The sequence below is a fragment of the Drosophila elegans genome, unplaced genomic scaffold (assembly GCF_018152505.1).
Source record: "Drosophila elegans isolate 14027-0461.03 unplaced genomic scaffold, ASM1815250v1 contig_814, whole genome shotgun sequence".
Taxonomy (NCBI): Eukaryota; Metazoa; Arthropoda; class Insecta; order Diptera; family Drosophilidae; genus Drosophila; species Drosophila elegans.
Window position 1 is genome coordinate 503,736 of NW_024546167.1, and position 12,116 is coordinate 515,851.

Consider the following 12,116-nt stretch of genomic DNA (forward strand, 5'->3'; position numbering starts at 1 on the left):
ATCTATAAATAAAGCAGTATAGATTTCTCAAAAGGTATTAAACATTTCTTTGACCATTTCCGCGGTATTTTCAGACCTAATATAATTTTAAAATGTTTGCCAGTATACAATTTAAAATAAATATAAATATCGTTTATGAAATGTTTATTTTGAACAAAAACTTATCTTCTTAAATCAAATGTAATATGTTTTTTTAGTAAATTTTTAATTGATAAACATTTTTTTATTACAGTTAAATATATTAATATACTTACTTACAAAATTTAAAAATAAACAAATTTGTTGAACTTAAATATGTTCAAATGTAATGTGCGAACCTAAGTCCTGTCGCTAAGTGTAATCAGCTGTTGAGTAATTTAATAATACTAAGACACAGCAATTACGACCGAGTTGGCATCCACTTTTTTCGGTATTTTTCGCAGAGTATATTTGGTGCACAAGCACCGGTTGCCAATATAATTATAATTACTTTTGCTCGTATAAAACAAGCAAATCGACGGCAATCAAACACCCAAACGGGCTAATAATAACCGCCAGAGAGTGGTAAGTCTCCCAGAAAACCGCCCCCAAAGAGAGAACCACCCAATTAACTGAGATTCCCTCGCACAATTCTTTCTTTCGATGGCATCGCAGGCGCACATCCGCCAATTGATCAAAACAAGAACGAGTGAGGAGAGCAGAAAATACGGCGGAAAAGCGAGAAAAACACGGCGGGAAAATGGACCTGCTCGACACGATACTCAATGCCATGGATGCACCGCCTGCCAACAACGAGCAGCAAAAGACGCTAATCAAGAAACAGCGCGAAATGATGGAACGGATGCAGAACAAACAGAAGGAGGAGCTCCTCCGATTCCGGAAGTATGTGGACGAACGGATGGGCCGATTCGCCAAGGACGACAGACAGTGCATCGAGTTCCAGCCGCTGGACAAGGTGCATCGCTCGGTGATACACGAGATAGCCGAAAACGGAGGTTTCATTGCCATGAGCTTTGGTCGCGAGGATGTGGATCGGCATTCGGTGGTATACAAAAAGGAGCATGCTCCTGGGGAGGATGAGGTCACAGCCAGACGAAATGGTGACGGCTGGAATCCAGAGATAGCCAAGGAGTACGCAGAGCGACGGCGGGAGCGACTGGCGCAGGAGCAGAGCGACAAGGAAGCCTCCACTTCCGAGGCGGCGGCGAACTGCACATCCTCATCCACTGCCGGAGATCCGGACTCCGGTGAAGTCAAGCCCACAACTAACTATAAGGCCAAGTATGCCCACCTCATCGGAGAGTCAGCCGCATTGCAGGCGGCTCGCAAGACGGAGACCAACCAAAGCTACGGATTTGTGCCCAGTAAGAACAAGAAGGACATGCGCTCCATCGAACAGACGCTGGCCGACATCCAGGCCAAGAAGCGTCTGCGACTGGCGCAGCAACAGGAACTGGAGCAGGAGCAGCAGGCGCCGGAGGCAACATCCACATCCACAGGGGACCCATGATAAGCCGTCTGGTGGGACACACTTAGTATACAGATAGCTCACTTAACGCAAGACTGTCTTAACCCAAAAAATATGATTATACTCTGTAAGGGCTACTTAAATTTATAACCATAAAAAGAGAATCAGCCATTCTTGTCTTGTTCCCAATTCCTATTCGATTATATTGAAAGCAACAGGAAACGATCAAATTTTATTTTAACAAACTAAATTGCTGCCAAAATGTGTATTAAATTTTAGAACTTATAAGATCTGTGTTCCCACACTTCCATTAATCTTATGTACAAAAATGGGAAAAAGACATGACTATCATCTCTCATTTAGGGTATCATTATCCCCCCAAAAATGACATATTTTTCGAGTTAGGACAGCCTTGTATCGAGTGAGATTAGTTTTGTTGATTCAGATTAGTCACATGCAAGGTCATTGACTGCCATGTAAATCATAAGTAAATAAGCAATTTAATTTGTTGGCCAATTAGGATGCGAGAATTAGAAGTGTTTAGAACAAGTTAGGTATCCGCAACGGCGTCCGAACCGCAATATCTATTTATATAATAAAAATATAGAAAAAACCGACAGATTCAAATTAATCTTGAAAACGGGGCGCCACTCGGAAGGCACCAAAAAATCCCGAATATTTCGAATTTGGTATTTTATTTTTAGTGATTTTACAACACTCAAGAGCAGTCACAGTTTTAAGCATATGGCGGAAATCACACCACGTGTTGCGGAGCAATGGAAAAGAAAATTAAAATAAGCATGTTTTCAAAAATGCAAACCTTGGAAAAATTTACCAATTCCATTGGGAATTTTATCCTAAACAGCTGAAAGTTTAAAAATCACTGAAAGATGTACGGATTTGGAAACATAACATAATCTTTTGGGCATCGTGGCAACTTCGACCCAAAGAGTCTCATTTAGAGACTTCTCAGTACGACTTGGGGATCGCTTATACTGTAAGTTATATTTTTATTAAAAAATATTTTAACCAACATGATGAGACCTTATGATAGGGACATCTGATGTCTATGACTGATTTATCTTGATAGTAGAACTGATTAAACAAATAAAATGTCATAGGAGTTGTTTTATGTAGAAGCATACTAATTATTATATTCTTATTTTAGATGAAATTGGCGTTTCCTGTCCCAAGGAGCTTCAAATAAGATGTTTTTTATAAGTAAGTATTATTTTGAATGTTTTTATATGATGAGATCCTACGATAGGGACATCTGATGTCTATGATTGATTTATCTTGATAGTAGAACTGATTTTACAAAAATATTAACGCAATGCTTATTATTATCTTGAAGGTAACTTATTATTTAATCTTTCAGCAGATTTCAACGAGGATATCTTTTGGGACAAGCAGAAAACGGTCCTTTTCCTAAATGTAAGTATAATTTTTAATACTTTAAGACAAGTTTTCAATGATGAGATCTTAAGATAGGGACATCTGATGTCTATGACTGATTTATCTTGATAGTAGAACTGATAATACCATTTTAAAGGACTTCTGCAAACTCTTGTCTTAGAAAATACTCCAATAATTCTTAATCTATTATTATTACAGAGAAACTGGACATATCTAATAGAATAACTACAAAAGGAGGATTTTCAAACATTGTAAGTATTTATTGTGGTACGGAAACTCTCAATTTTTATGATGAGACCTTACGATAGGGACATCTGATGTCTATGACTGATTTATCTTGATAGTAGAACTGATAATACCATTTCAAAGGACTTCTGCAAACTCTTTTCTTAGAAAATACTCCAATAATTCTTAATCTATTATTATTACAGAGAAACTGGACATATCTAATAGAATAACTACAAAAGGAGGATTTTCAAACATTGTAAGTATTAATTGTGGTACGGAAACACTCAATTTTTATGATGAGACCTTATGATAGGGACATCTGATGTCTATGACTGATTTATCTTGATAGTAGAACTGATTAGTAAAATTATATGTTAAATGTTTTGTTATCACTCGATGTGCTAACTGCGATGTTTTTTATTTTTTCAGGTTTATTCTTTCAAATTAGACCCTGACTACTGTTTTGGACTATCCATTTGCCTTGTAAGTATAAACCTTTTTGTTAAAACTGATTTTCAATATAATAATGATGAGATCTTATGATAGGGACATCTGATGTCTATGATTGATTTATCTTGATAGTAGAACTGATTATTAAAATATTTTTATTTATTTATTTTTTTAATGCTTGTGTATTAATCGAGAACATTTTTAATTTTCCAGGGTTGTACGATGACGAAAAAAGGATCTTCTGACGATTTTATTTCTTAAAATCAAAATTTAATTTAACTACCGGTAATAAATAAACTTAATTTACTCTAAAAAAGATTTTTTTAATGCAAATAGATTTTCTTAAAATACAATTTATGCAATAAATTATGTGATATGAATCAAATTGATTCGAACTAATAAACAAAACAGGGTTGTATAATTGGGTCAAAGTCAAGTAATAAAAACTAGTCTTTCCAAAAACCAAAAATTGTATTTCCAAAACGGTTTACAATAAACAATTTTCCAAATTATTACAATATATTTAAAATATTGAAAAGAAGTATGAGAGACTTTTTGTTCTGTTTATTTTACTCGCAGTTCCGGCTGTGTACTATATACTCATTAAGATAATGGTACCGGAGTTGGCGGATTACGGAACTCCAAGGGATATATTTAAACAGGTGCTGGGTTGGTTCCTTCTTTCGAATATATTGTCAAACTTTATCGTGTGCATAGTTGATCCGGCCATCGATACGAAGCGAATGCGAAATCAATTGGAAAGCACAGTAAGGACTGGCACAGGTGCAACGAGTGCATGATTTCGACTCCACCTGGATCAAAGCACTGCAAGTCTTGGGGTATTTATGTCCTAAAGCGAGATCATCGTTGAATCTTTTCCAGTTGCTGCATTGGTCAAGAAAACTATAGATACTTCTTCTTTTTCGTGATATAGTTGTTTGTCTGATCTCTGTAATATCTGCTAGTATCTTCGGTTATGCTCTATCTAAAAATGTAGTTTTATGCCACTTTCCATACCGAATTGGACTTGGATTTCTCCATTTATTCCCAGTCCGCTGGAGCACGATGGCTTTTATTGGGAGCCCACAGACGAAGATGGTCTTTGGAAAATAAAATTAAAAGATAACTGGACAGTTTTGCTATTTTAAAAATGTTATTTCGAAATTATTGAAAGTTTGTATTTAAAGACTTTTAAAAGAGATAATAATTTCGGAACCCACATTTCCCTAAACATGTTCAAACTGCATCTGTTTACCATCTGTTTAAGTCAATGTTAAAAAATGACATTGCTAATAAATAAATCAGAAGAGTATTTGTTTTTTTGTGATTTTTTAAAATCTACAAAGGATTACTTTACATATATTCTATGCCAAAGAGGAATTTTTCAATATAATGAAATTAGGAATTTCTTTTTTTTTTTGGTTCTAAATTATTTTTCATTTACAAGCCTATTCTATTTTATATTATATTTTCTAATATTCCCAAAGTTATGAAAGCTAATGGCTCTTAATGGTATTTTTTTTTAAATGTAATTTATTTAGTGTTTACTGTACTCGTTCATTTTCCCCAGGTTGGCAGCTTTACTGACAGCTGTTTTTATTGATAACATTGAAATGCATTGAAATCGCCGCCTTATTTTTGTGTAATTGGCAGCCGGTCAAGTTCGGCGAGTAGACCAAATATGCAGCCCACCAAAACGGATTCGCGTCGTCGTCTCAATGCGGGGATCTCGAATTCCCCGCCAGCAGTCTCTGGGGAAGGGGAATACATCAAGGTGGTGGAGTCCCAGTGCGAAACCGACGGATTCGTCAACGAACAGTGGACGGAGCCATCGGTTCCAGTGCCCTGGAAAACCATTGTCATCATCCTTTTGCTTTTTATCGGTGGGATTGTGAGTATTCTCCGTTTATGGGTTATACATATACATTTGTATATATATATATATTTATATATATATATATTATACTTTCTAATATATGTATGTATATGTATGTTCGTGTTTGAAATATCCATCAGAATCCTTTCTTGGATTACTTTTTACCTTACTTATTATACCAAAAGTCTGAAAAATCCCTTCTCTTAAAATAAAAATTATTGTTATTATTACTCATATGTATAATATGTACTACCTCATTTAAGCTGCAGTGCAATATAGAATTTTGGCCAGTTAACATTCTAAAATCAGTTGATTTTCTTAAGTTGTTTCACTTCATTCAAATGTTAAGTAACATTTCTAAATGAAACTACATTTTGTGCGAAGGGTATTATAATTTTAGTCAAAAGTTTGCAACGCAGGGAAGGAGAGACATTTCCGATCCTATAAACTTTTATACTTTAACAACTATACTCTCAGTCTTAAAGCTATCTGCATAAAACATTCCCAAAAGTTGTCTTCCTGTTTCATGTAGTATATACAGGAAAAATGAATACAAAAAATATATAACTTCGCAGTTTTAAATTTCTTTTTAATTCCCTTAAATATAGTATTGATTAAATATTTTTGTTTAAATCGGGGGACAATATCCGCTTTCAGTTCTGACCGCTATTTAAACCAGTCTTGTGTGCTTTATAAGTATATATCCTTCTAAAAAAAAAAACTATGATAAAAGTTAACCATATGAGAAACTTACTGATTCCTGAATTCGTTGTCTTTAGATATTATATTACATTAAACATTATTTCACATTATTTTATAAGACAAACTATGTCCTGCCTTTGAGTTATAGGTTGGGGTGGACCCTCTACAAATTCAGATACTTACTAATCGGCCACTCTGATTTCTTTGTCTGTAGATCTGCATTGCCTTCGCCACTGTGAATTGGCTGACGGACACGAGTCGGGAGCGATCGGATCGTGTGTGGGCGCTGAGCATTATCGGAGCACTGACCTTCATCCCGGGCAGCTACTACGTGTACGTGCTCTCCTCGATTCTGCTCAACCGGAACGGTTTCACCATGGACGAGATCCGGAGACTCGGTTGAGAATGCGAACGGAAGGAGACCGAATTCCATGTTTCGTCAAATAGATTTTATTGCGTTTACACTACAGTTACTCACACAATTCATTGGCATAATTTCTTTAGCAACAATATTAATTTGTAGTTTGTAGTAATGATACATGTGTGTATTGCCCCGGTAATTGTATAAAAATATGTTGTAAATACAAGTTTCTTATCAAAATGTATAATGCTTGGCGTGGCTTTTAGTGCGCGGAACATTTGCTATCTATATATGTAAATACACCACGGCGTAACGCTTGTTTAAATATGTATATGCTTTACAGGCATGGACTATAGGTTCTATTAGATTTATGTTATGTTATGGCCATTTTCTCTATCAAGCTTAGGGTACAGTAGTACATGTTTTGTGTTTGAGCTTAGTTATATACAAGTACAGTGTTATGCGTTATACATATATTGTATCTAGTTAGAATTCTTTACAAACAATTGCTTTTCGTGTTTCCGGTTATAACAGAGCGGGAATCCAATTTACTGGAGCGGGGAAATGGGCATACACAATACATACACAAACATAATAACGAAATTAAACTAGCGACAGTTAACATCTCACTGCTCCACGACGGTAACCTCGATCGGTGGAATGAACTTCCACACGTGCGCCTGCTGCTCATCGTAGCTGGAGGAGAACATGACCGACTGGCCGGTTTCTCGGTTCTCGGTTTCCGCCGGACACGAACGACTTAGCAGTGACGCTTGAGCAGCCTCCGACTGCTTCTGCGGATTGCTGGTGCACTCGATGCTGGCCTTAAAGCGTCCGGGCGTAAAGAATATCACAGAGCATGTGTGCTGTTTCTGCTCCTGCTTCTTCAGTAGGGGAATTGCAATTCTAACGGGGTTTAAAACCAGATAATGAATAAAGCTGTCAAAGATTGGATTGCTTTGTGGTTTATCTCCTTACCTATTTGGTCCTGAAATGGCCACGCGTGTCTCCAAATTGTAATTCTCCATTCCGTTCAGGTAATCCTGATAGAACTTGATGCTCAGCACCAAGTTCCTGAGCGGTTGCACAGATGTGTTTGCCAGCTGAATGCTAAGCAGTGAACTCTGGCCCACAGTGCACACAATCTCGCTGTGCGGCTGCACAGGCGTCTCCTGGAGGCTGATGGCTAAGTAAGTAGATAAACATAGTAACTATAAACAAAACCGGTTACACAAATTCACAACAACTTACCCCATTCCAAAGGCGACACAGCCGTCAAATCCACCATGGACTGGGAGAGAACAATGCCTCGCAGGGAGGCGATTCCCCGAATATCCGTCCCCGTCAACAGCCAGTTGATTTTCACCCGTTCAGCTATGTGATTTGAGCAGAGCTTGCTCAGAGCATCATTAAACGACAGCAGTTGCGTCCGAAAGCAGAGCTCTAATAGGCAGGTTAAATCATTAATTATATAATAAACTTATTTTGAATAAGTATTAGCTTTACCCCTTTCCAGATTCTCAGCCACTTCGGCTGCCCGCGCGGCTACCACTTGCTCCAGGGAGCAACGATCCACGGGTATGGGCACTCGGCAGCTCTCCTCGGCCTCGATGAGTATATTCTTGGTGTCCGTGTAGTTGAGCGACATCTCTTGAGCGGTTAAATTGGAAATGTCAAGAACCAGGTAAAACTGAGAGGGTCTGTAATAAAAATGATAAATACAATTAGATGTAATGGCTTCTAAAGTTAATACGATTTGCACTTACACCTCAGCGGGAAGGACATCCCAGCTAGTTATCTGCGCGCTGGGCAAAAGTTCTAGGTTAAAAGACACCGCACACTGGCGACAGTAGCCCGCCGTTAGAGCCTCTCCGCCGGAGTACTTCAAACGCACTTGTGCCTCAATGTGCTGCGAATATTGCGAGCCCAGACTGGAGGGTCCTGCTCCTCCTGCTCCTCTAGCGCCGCCAGGCTGCAGACTCAAAGCAGCCAGCGATGACTGACCGCCCGAGAAGGTGGAACGAAAACTGGAGTTTTGTGGCTCGTGGCGACGATGCTGCGGCGAACTGACTCTCGATGGCAAGCTGGCATGCCCAGAGGTGGAAACGTTGGAGTAGTGGGTGAGTGACGCCGCACCGTAATCCCCGGCAGCGGCGCTTGAATGAACCGAAGCGGGTGGCTGGGGACAAACGAAGTCCGCTTCGGCATAAACATCCACGATGATTTCCAGCGAACCCTGTGGAGGCACCGGTAGCTTGGCCTGCAAAATAAATTGCACATCCATTGGCTATAAACGCTATTTTATGGTGCAAATGATGGCAAATCTCACCTTCAATGCCTCTTCATCGACCCGAAAGATCTTTCTCTGCAGCTCGTGTTCAACATTCGAGTTTATGCTGACCTCCAGGTGCTCCAGTGGTAGCGTTGTGCTCTCATTTGTGATTGTTATCGTGCAGCTGGAGGATTCGCCATTGTACAGGGTCAAACTGGCGGAGGTCACCACAATATCCGCACTGTTCATGTTGCTGAATGTCGCCGTCTGCGGCAGGGAAGTCTTAACGGATATCCTGGGAAGGGCGGGAATCACATCCACCAGGTAATTGGGTGGAAAGCTGCGTCCACGCATGTGCTTCAGCCGGCAGTTGGACTTTACGCCGAGCGTGTGTGTGCTGTAGCCCTGCAGATCCAACTGTCCCGGCTCAATGGGCGTTCCATGGAGCGCCACATAAGTGGGAACATGTGGCTGGAGAACAATAGTCTGAGGCAGCGACTCAAAGACCACACCGTTCGACAACAATCGCATGTCCGTGACGGCCAGCTCAAAGGGCAGAGGATTGCGCAGGCGCACAGTGACCTCGCTGAGATCGTTTTGCACCCACTGGAAAGCTGAACAAGTGGGGAACTTAGTAAAATATATTATTTATATACTATAACACCTCACCTATTTTGTTTTTGTCCTTTTTCTTGTCCCTTCGGTCAACCGAATTGAAGTGTATGGGGGTGAACAGAAAGGGTCCACTGTCCGCTTTGGCCACCTTTATTCTCTGCGGTCGCAGGTGGGCGGGCAAATCTTTGACCTGTAGATCGAGGCAGTAGGGCAGATCCGTGAGATTGGCGGGCGGTATCACAGTGCCATTCTCCAGCACTAAGGGAACGGGTGATCCCTCACACTGGGCGCTTAAATTCTGCAAATATTCATTAGTAAGAACAGAGTTTTGTATTACCCATTTTGGTTTGCATATGCTACCTGCAGTTGCACAGCCATTTCACTTTGTTCCGTGGGCGACATGTTATCCCACTGTGTTTGCAGCAGAAAGGTCATGTGGCGCGTGGCCAGGGCAGAGTGTCCCAGTCTTCGGGCAGCCGTTATGAGGCTCTGTACGAGATTGATCTGCAGCGCCGGCCAGCCGGCAGCATTTTCCAGTACCTCCAGTGGATCCAGGCACAGCAGATAGCCCGTAAAGCTGCCCAACATGAGGCGATAGCTCTGATTCCAGTCCGGCGCCTGGCTGCCCTGTTGGACATGCTTCAGTGCAGCCAGACGCTGGAAAAACGCCGCCTTCCTTTGGTAACCGATCTGCTGGTACAGCTCCGTAATGATCTCGAATCTCTTCACACGCTCCGCTTCGCTCATGCTCAGGTTAATGTACAGGATATTCTGAAGGAACATGGCCACGTCCAGAGGACGATTCTGTTCGATGCAAATCCGTGAGGCCTTCAGAGCCGCCTCCGTTTCAATGGTCGCTGCATGCCTGTATTTACTGTAGTTTATGATGGCCTTGCGATAGTAGTTGGTGATCTCCTCCGCCTTGAGTATATTGCCCGGCAAATCGCCGTTTCTCTGGTGCCCCGGAATCGGTGCCGCCGATATCGTCGAAGTGGAAGACGACGAGGTGGTTGGCGTGTCCGAGGCGGACGAATTGGTGGCCGTGGTCACCAGGGAAGACACCGATGAGCAGGAAGATGAGTTCGAGGTTACGCGCTGCTGCTGCTGCTGTTGATGCTGCTGACTTTGTTGGGTGCCATCCACGTTGTTTGTGGTGGCTTCACTGGCGCTGATTTTCTTGGTGGCATCACTAGCCCGCCACTTTTCCGGGGTGTTTTTCAAAGGTGAGGTGCCTGGACAGTAATTAGGATTTACTAAAGGCAGTTTAGATCATATTTTCGCTACTCACCCGCCTCCTGGAGCGAAGAGTTCCTGTGCAGCGTCTCTATCTCTCGCATTTGAGGATACAAAAGCATCGCAGAGGCGGCACACAGACCCTCTTCGGTGGCTCCAACCCACAGCGAATCGCCCACCGACCTCAAGGTCTCATTGGCATTGTGGTACAAACTTAAAGCGTCGTCCACGAGACCGGCTTGCAGCGATAGATCCGCCAGGTTCTTCATCACACGACCCACGCAGCGCTTCCTATTGTTTCTCGACTCCATGTCCAGGCCCACAAAGTCGCGTTTCTCGAAGGGAGCCTGCAGCAGGCTCAGCTTGTCCGCCTTCTCGCGGGATCGCTCCAAGCGTCGCGATTCCAGGACCCAAAACAAAGCGCTGGCAAAATCCCCAATTCGAGATTCCAGATCCGCACACGAATCCTGTTCGCGGTAGAAGAATGCCTGTGCCTTGAAGTTCGAGGGCGTGGTGAACTCATCTTGGAGGCGTCGACCCCCGGCTGGTGGTGACGCCAGCACCTCGCCGATGGTCTCCAGCGGCGTTTCATCGGGTCCAAAGAAAATGGCACGCGATTCGTACAGTGTAGAACCGTAGCGAACTTTCAGGGACTCGTGCTGGCGGCACAGCTCATTGAGTTCAGTTTGGTTTTCGAATTTGCCAATGGTAACGAGTCCCAGCAGTCGGCGATGGGTCTGAAAGTCGCCCCAGTCGTTGTGCTCCACAGGATGATCGTGTACGAAGCGAATCCAAATAGTGCGGGGATTACCAGATGAATCTGCGGTGCAAAACAGAAGGAAGCTAACAATAGTTTATAGTGGATTCAAGTGGGAGCACCCACCATTCACCCGGATGTGGCTGACACGTCGCACTTTCTCGAACGCCCGCTGGAGGATGCGGGCACGCGATGGTCCCACGCCGCGGAGCAGCACCAGCAGACAGCTGTGATGGAGGGCGCTCTGCTCGTAATCCGGCCGGGACATCGACGGCTCCACGACACCACCACCGTGCGACAGCATCAGGCCAACGGCCGCACGCATTTACACCGCGCCGCGGCTTCCAAGTCCTGAATCGCAATCGCAATCGCAATCCCACTTCCAGTTTCCTTTGCATCTGCCGAGTGCCTCAGTGGTTTTCCATTTCGCTGCCAAGTGGTTGAGCTCTCGTTTGGATTCGATTTCTTCAGAGGAACAACCACCTCCTCCACCCCCTTTTTTGTAACGAAGTGTCGACTGCTTTCACCTCGCTTTTCTTCTGGTTTTCTGGCCCGTTTCCAAGTCCACGTGACACTTCCACAGGGGGACTGGTGCTGGGCACTCTGGGGATCGCGAAAATCCCTGCAAATCGTTATGCAAATAGCGTTTTGAGCGAAGAAAACTGTTTGGCAGTTGCTTTTGGCAAAGAAATTGTCCAATCAGTGCCCGTGTCGACTAGTCGCTGTGAATGGCTAATCGCACAGATTGTCGGTCGGCAG

General features: G+C 42.6%; 3 protein-coding genes and 6 non-coding genes across 10 annotated transcripts; 8 read left to right on the forward strand and 1 right to left on the reverse strand.

Annotated features, from left to right (window-relative positions):
- The first annotated feature begins 416 nt into the window (after nucleotides 1-416).
- Nucleotides 417-3,944, forward strand: LOC108141829 (sperm-associated antigen 7). 2 transcript variants are annotated; one of them, XM_041710655.1, is made up of 8 exons: nucleotides 417-543; nucleotides 634-2,444; nucleotides 2,616-2,668; nucleotides 2,826-2,881; nucleotides 3,062-3,114; nucleotides 3,295-3,347; nucleotides 3,521-3,574; nucleotides 3,755-3,944. In XM_041710655.1, exon 2 carries the CDS (start codon nucleotides 719-721, stop codon nucleotides 1,487-1,489), a length of 771 nt encoding a protein of 256 aa, XP_041566589.1. In that variant the 5' UTR covers nucleotides 417-543; nucleotides 634-718; the 3' UTR covers nucleotides 1,490-2,444; nucleotides 2,616-2,668; nucleotides 2,826-2,881; nucleotides 3,062-3,114; nucleotides 3,295-3,347; nucleotides 3,521-3,574; nucleotides 3,755-3,944. The 2 variants fall into 2 exon arrangements, with proteins under 2 accessions (XP_041566589.1, XP_041566590.1); XM_041710656.1 differs by having other exon boundaries at nucleotides 2,829-2,881.
- LOC121467913 lies at nucleotides 2,476-2,550 on the forward strand. The gene has a single exon (XR_005977938.1). It is a non-coding gene; the product is annotated as a small nucleolar RNA Me28S-Cm2645 (small nucleolar RNA).
- On the forward strand, nucleotides 2,689-2,763 carry LOC121467912. The gene has a single exon (XR_005977937.1). It is a non-coding gene; the product is annotated as a small nucleolar RNA Me28S-Cm2645 (small nucleolar RNA).
- LOC121467908 lies at nucleotides 2,913-2,988 on the forward strand. The gene has a single exon (XR_005977933.1). It is a non-coding gene; the product is annotated as a small nucleolar RNA Me28S-Cm2645 (small nucleolar RNA).
- LOC121467910 lies at nucleotides 3,146-3,220 on the forward strand. The gene has a single exon (XR_005977935.1). It is a non-coding gene; the product is annotated as a small nucleolar RNA Me28S-Cm2645 (small nucleolar RNA).
- Nucleotides 3,379-3,454, forward strand: LOC121467911. Its single transcript, XR_005977936.1, has one exon. It is a non-coding gene; the product is annotated as a small nucleolar RNA Me28S-Cm2645 (small nucleolar RNA).
- LOC121467907 lies at nucleotides 3,612-3,686 on the forward strand. The gene has a single exon (XR_005977932.1). It is a non-coding gene; the product is annotated as a small nucleolar RNA Me28S-Cm2645 (small nucleolar RNA).
- Nucleotides 3,945-5,169: 1,225 nt separating the features above from the next.
- LOC108141830 lies at nucleotides 5,170-6,724 on the forward strand. Its single transcript, XM_017265411.2, has 2 exons — nucleotides 5,170-5,432; nucleotides 6,334-6,724. Exons 1-2 carry the CDS (start codon nucleotides 5,223-5,225, stop codon nucleotides 6,520-6,522), a joined length of 399 nt encoding a protein of 132 aa, XP_017120900.1. The 5' UTR covers nucleotides 5,170-5,222; the 3' UTR covers nucleotides 6,523-6,724.
- LOC108141827 (protein brunelleschi) lies at nucleotides 6,554-12,073 on the reverse strand. Its single transcript, XM_017265408.2, has 10 exons — nucleotides 11,484-12,073; nucleotides 10,656-11,420; nucleotides 9,728-10,599; nucleotides 9,422-9,665; nucleotides 8,810-9,366; nucleotides 8,247-8,740; nucleotides 7,987-8,180; nucleotides 7,732-7,923; nucleotides 7,459-7,666; nucleotides 6,554-7,386 (listed from the first exon to the last, which is right to left on the reverse strand). The coding sequence occupies exons 1-10, from the start codon at nucleotides 11,680-11,682 to the stop codon at nucleotides 7,107-7,109; spliced, it is 4,005 nt and encodes a 1,334-aa protein (XP_017120897.1). The 5' UTR covers nucleotides 11,683-12,073; the 3' UTR covers nucleotides 6,554-7,106.
- Nucleotides 12,074-12,116: the final 43 nt, after the last annotated feature.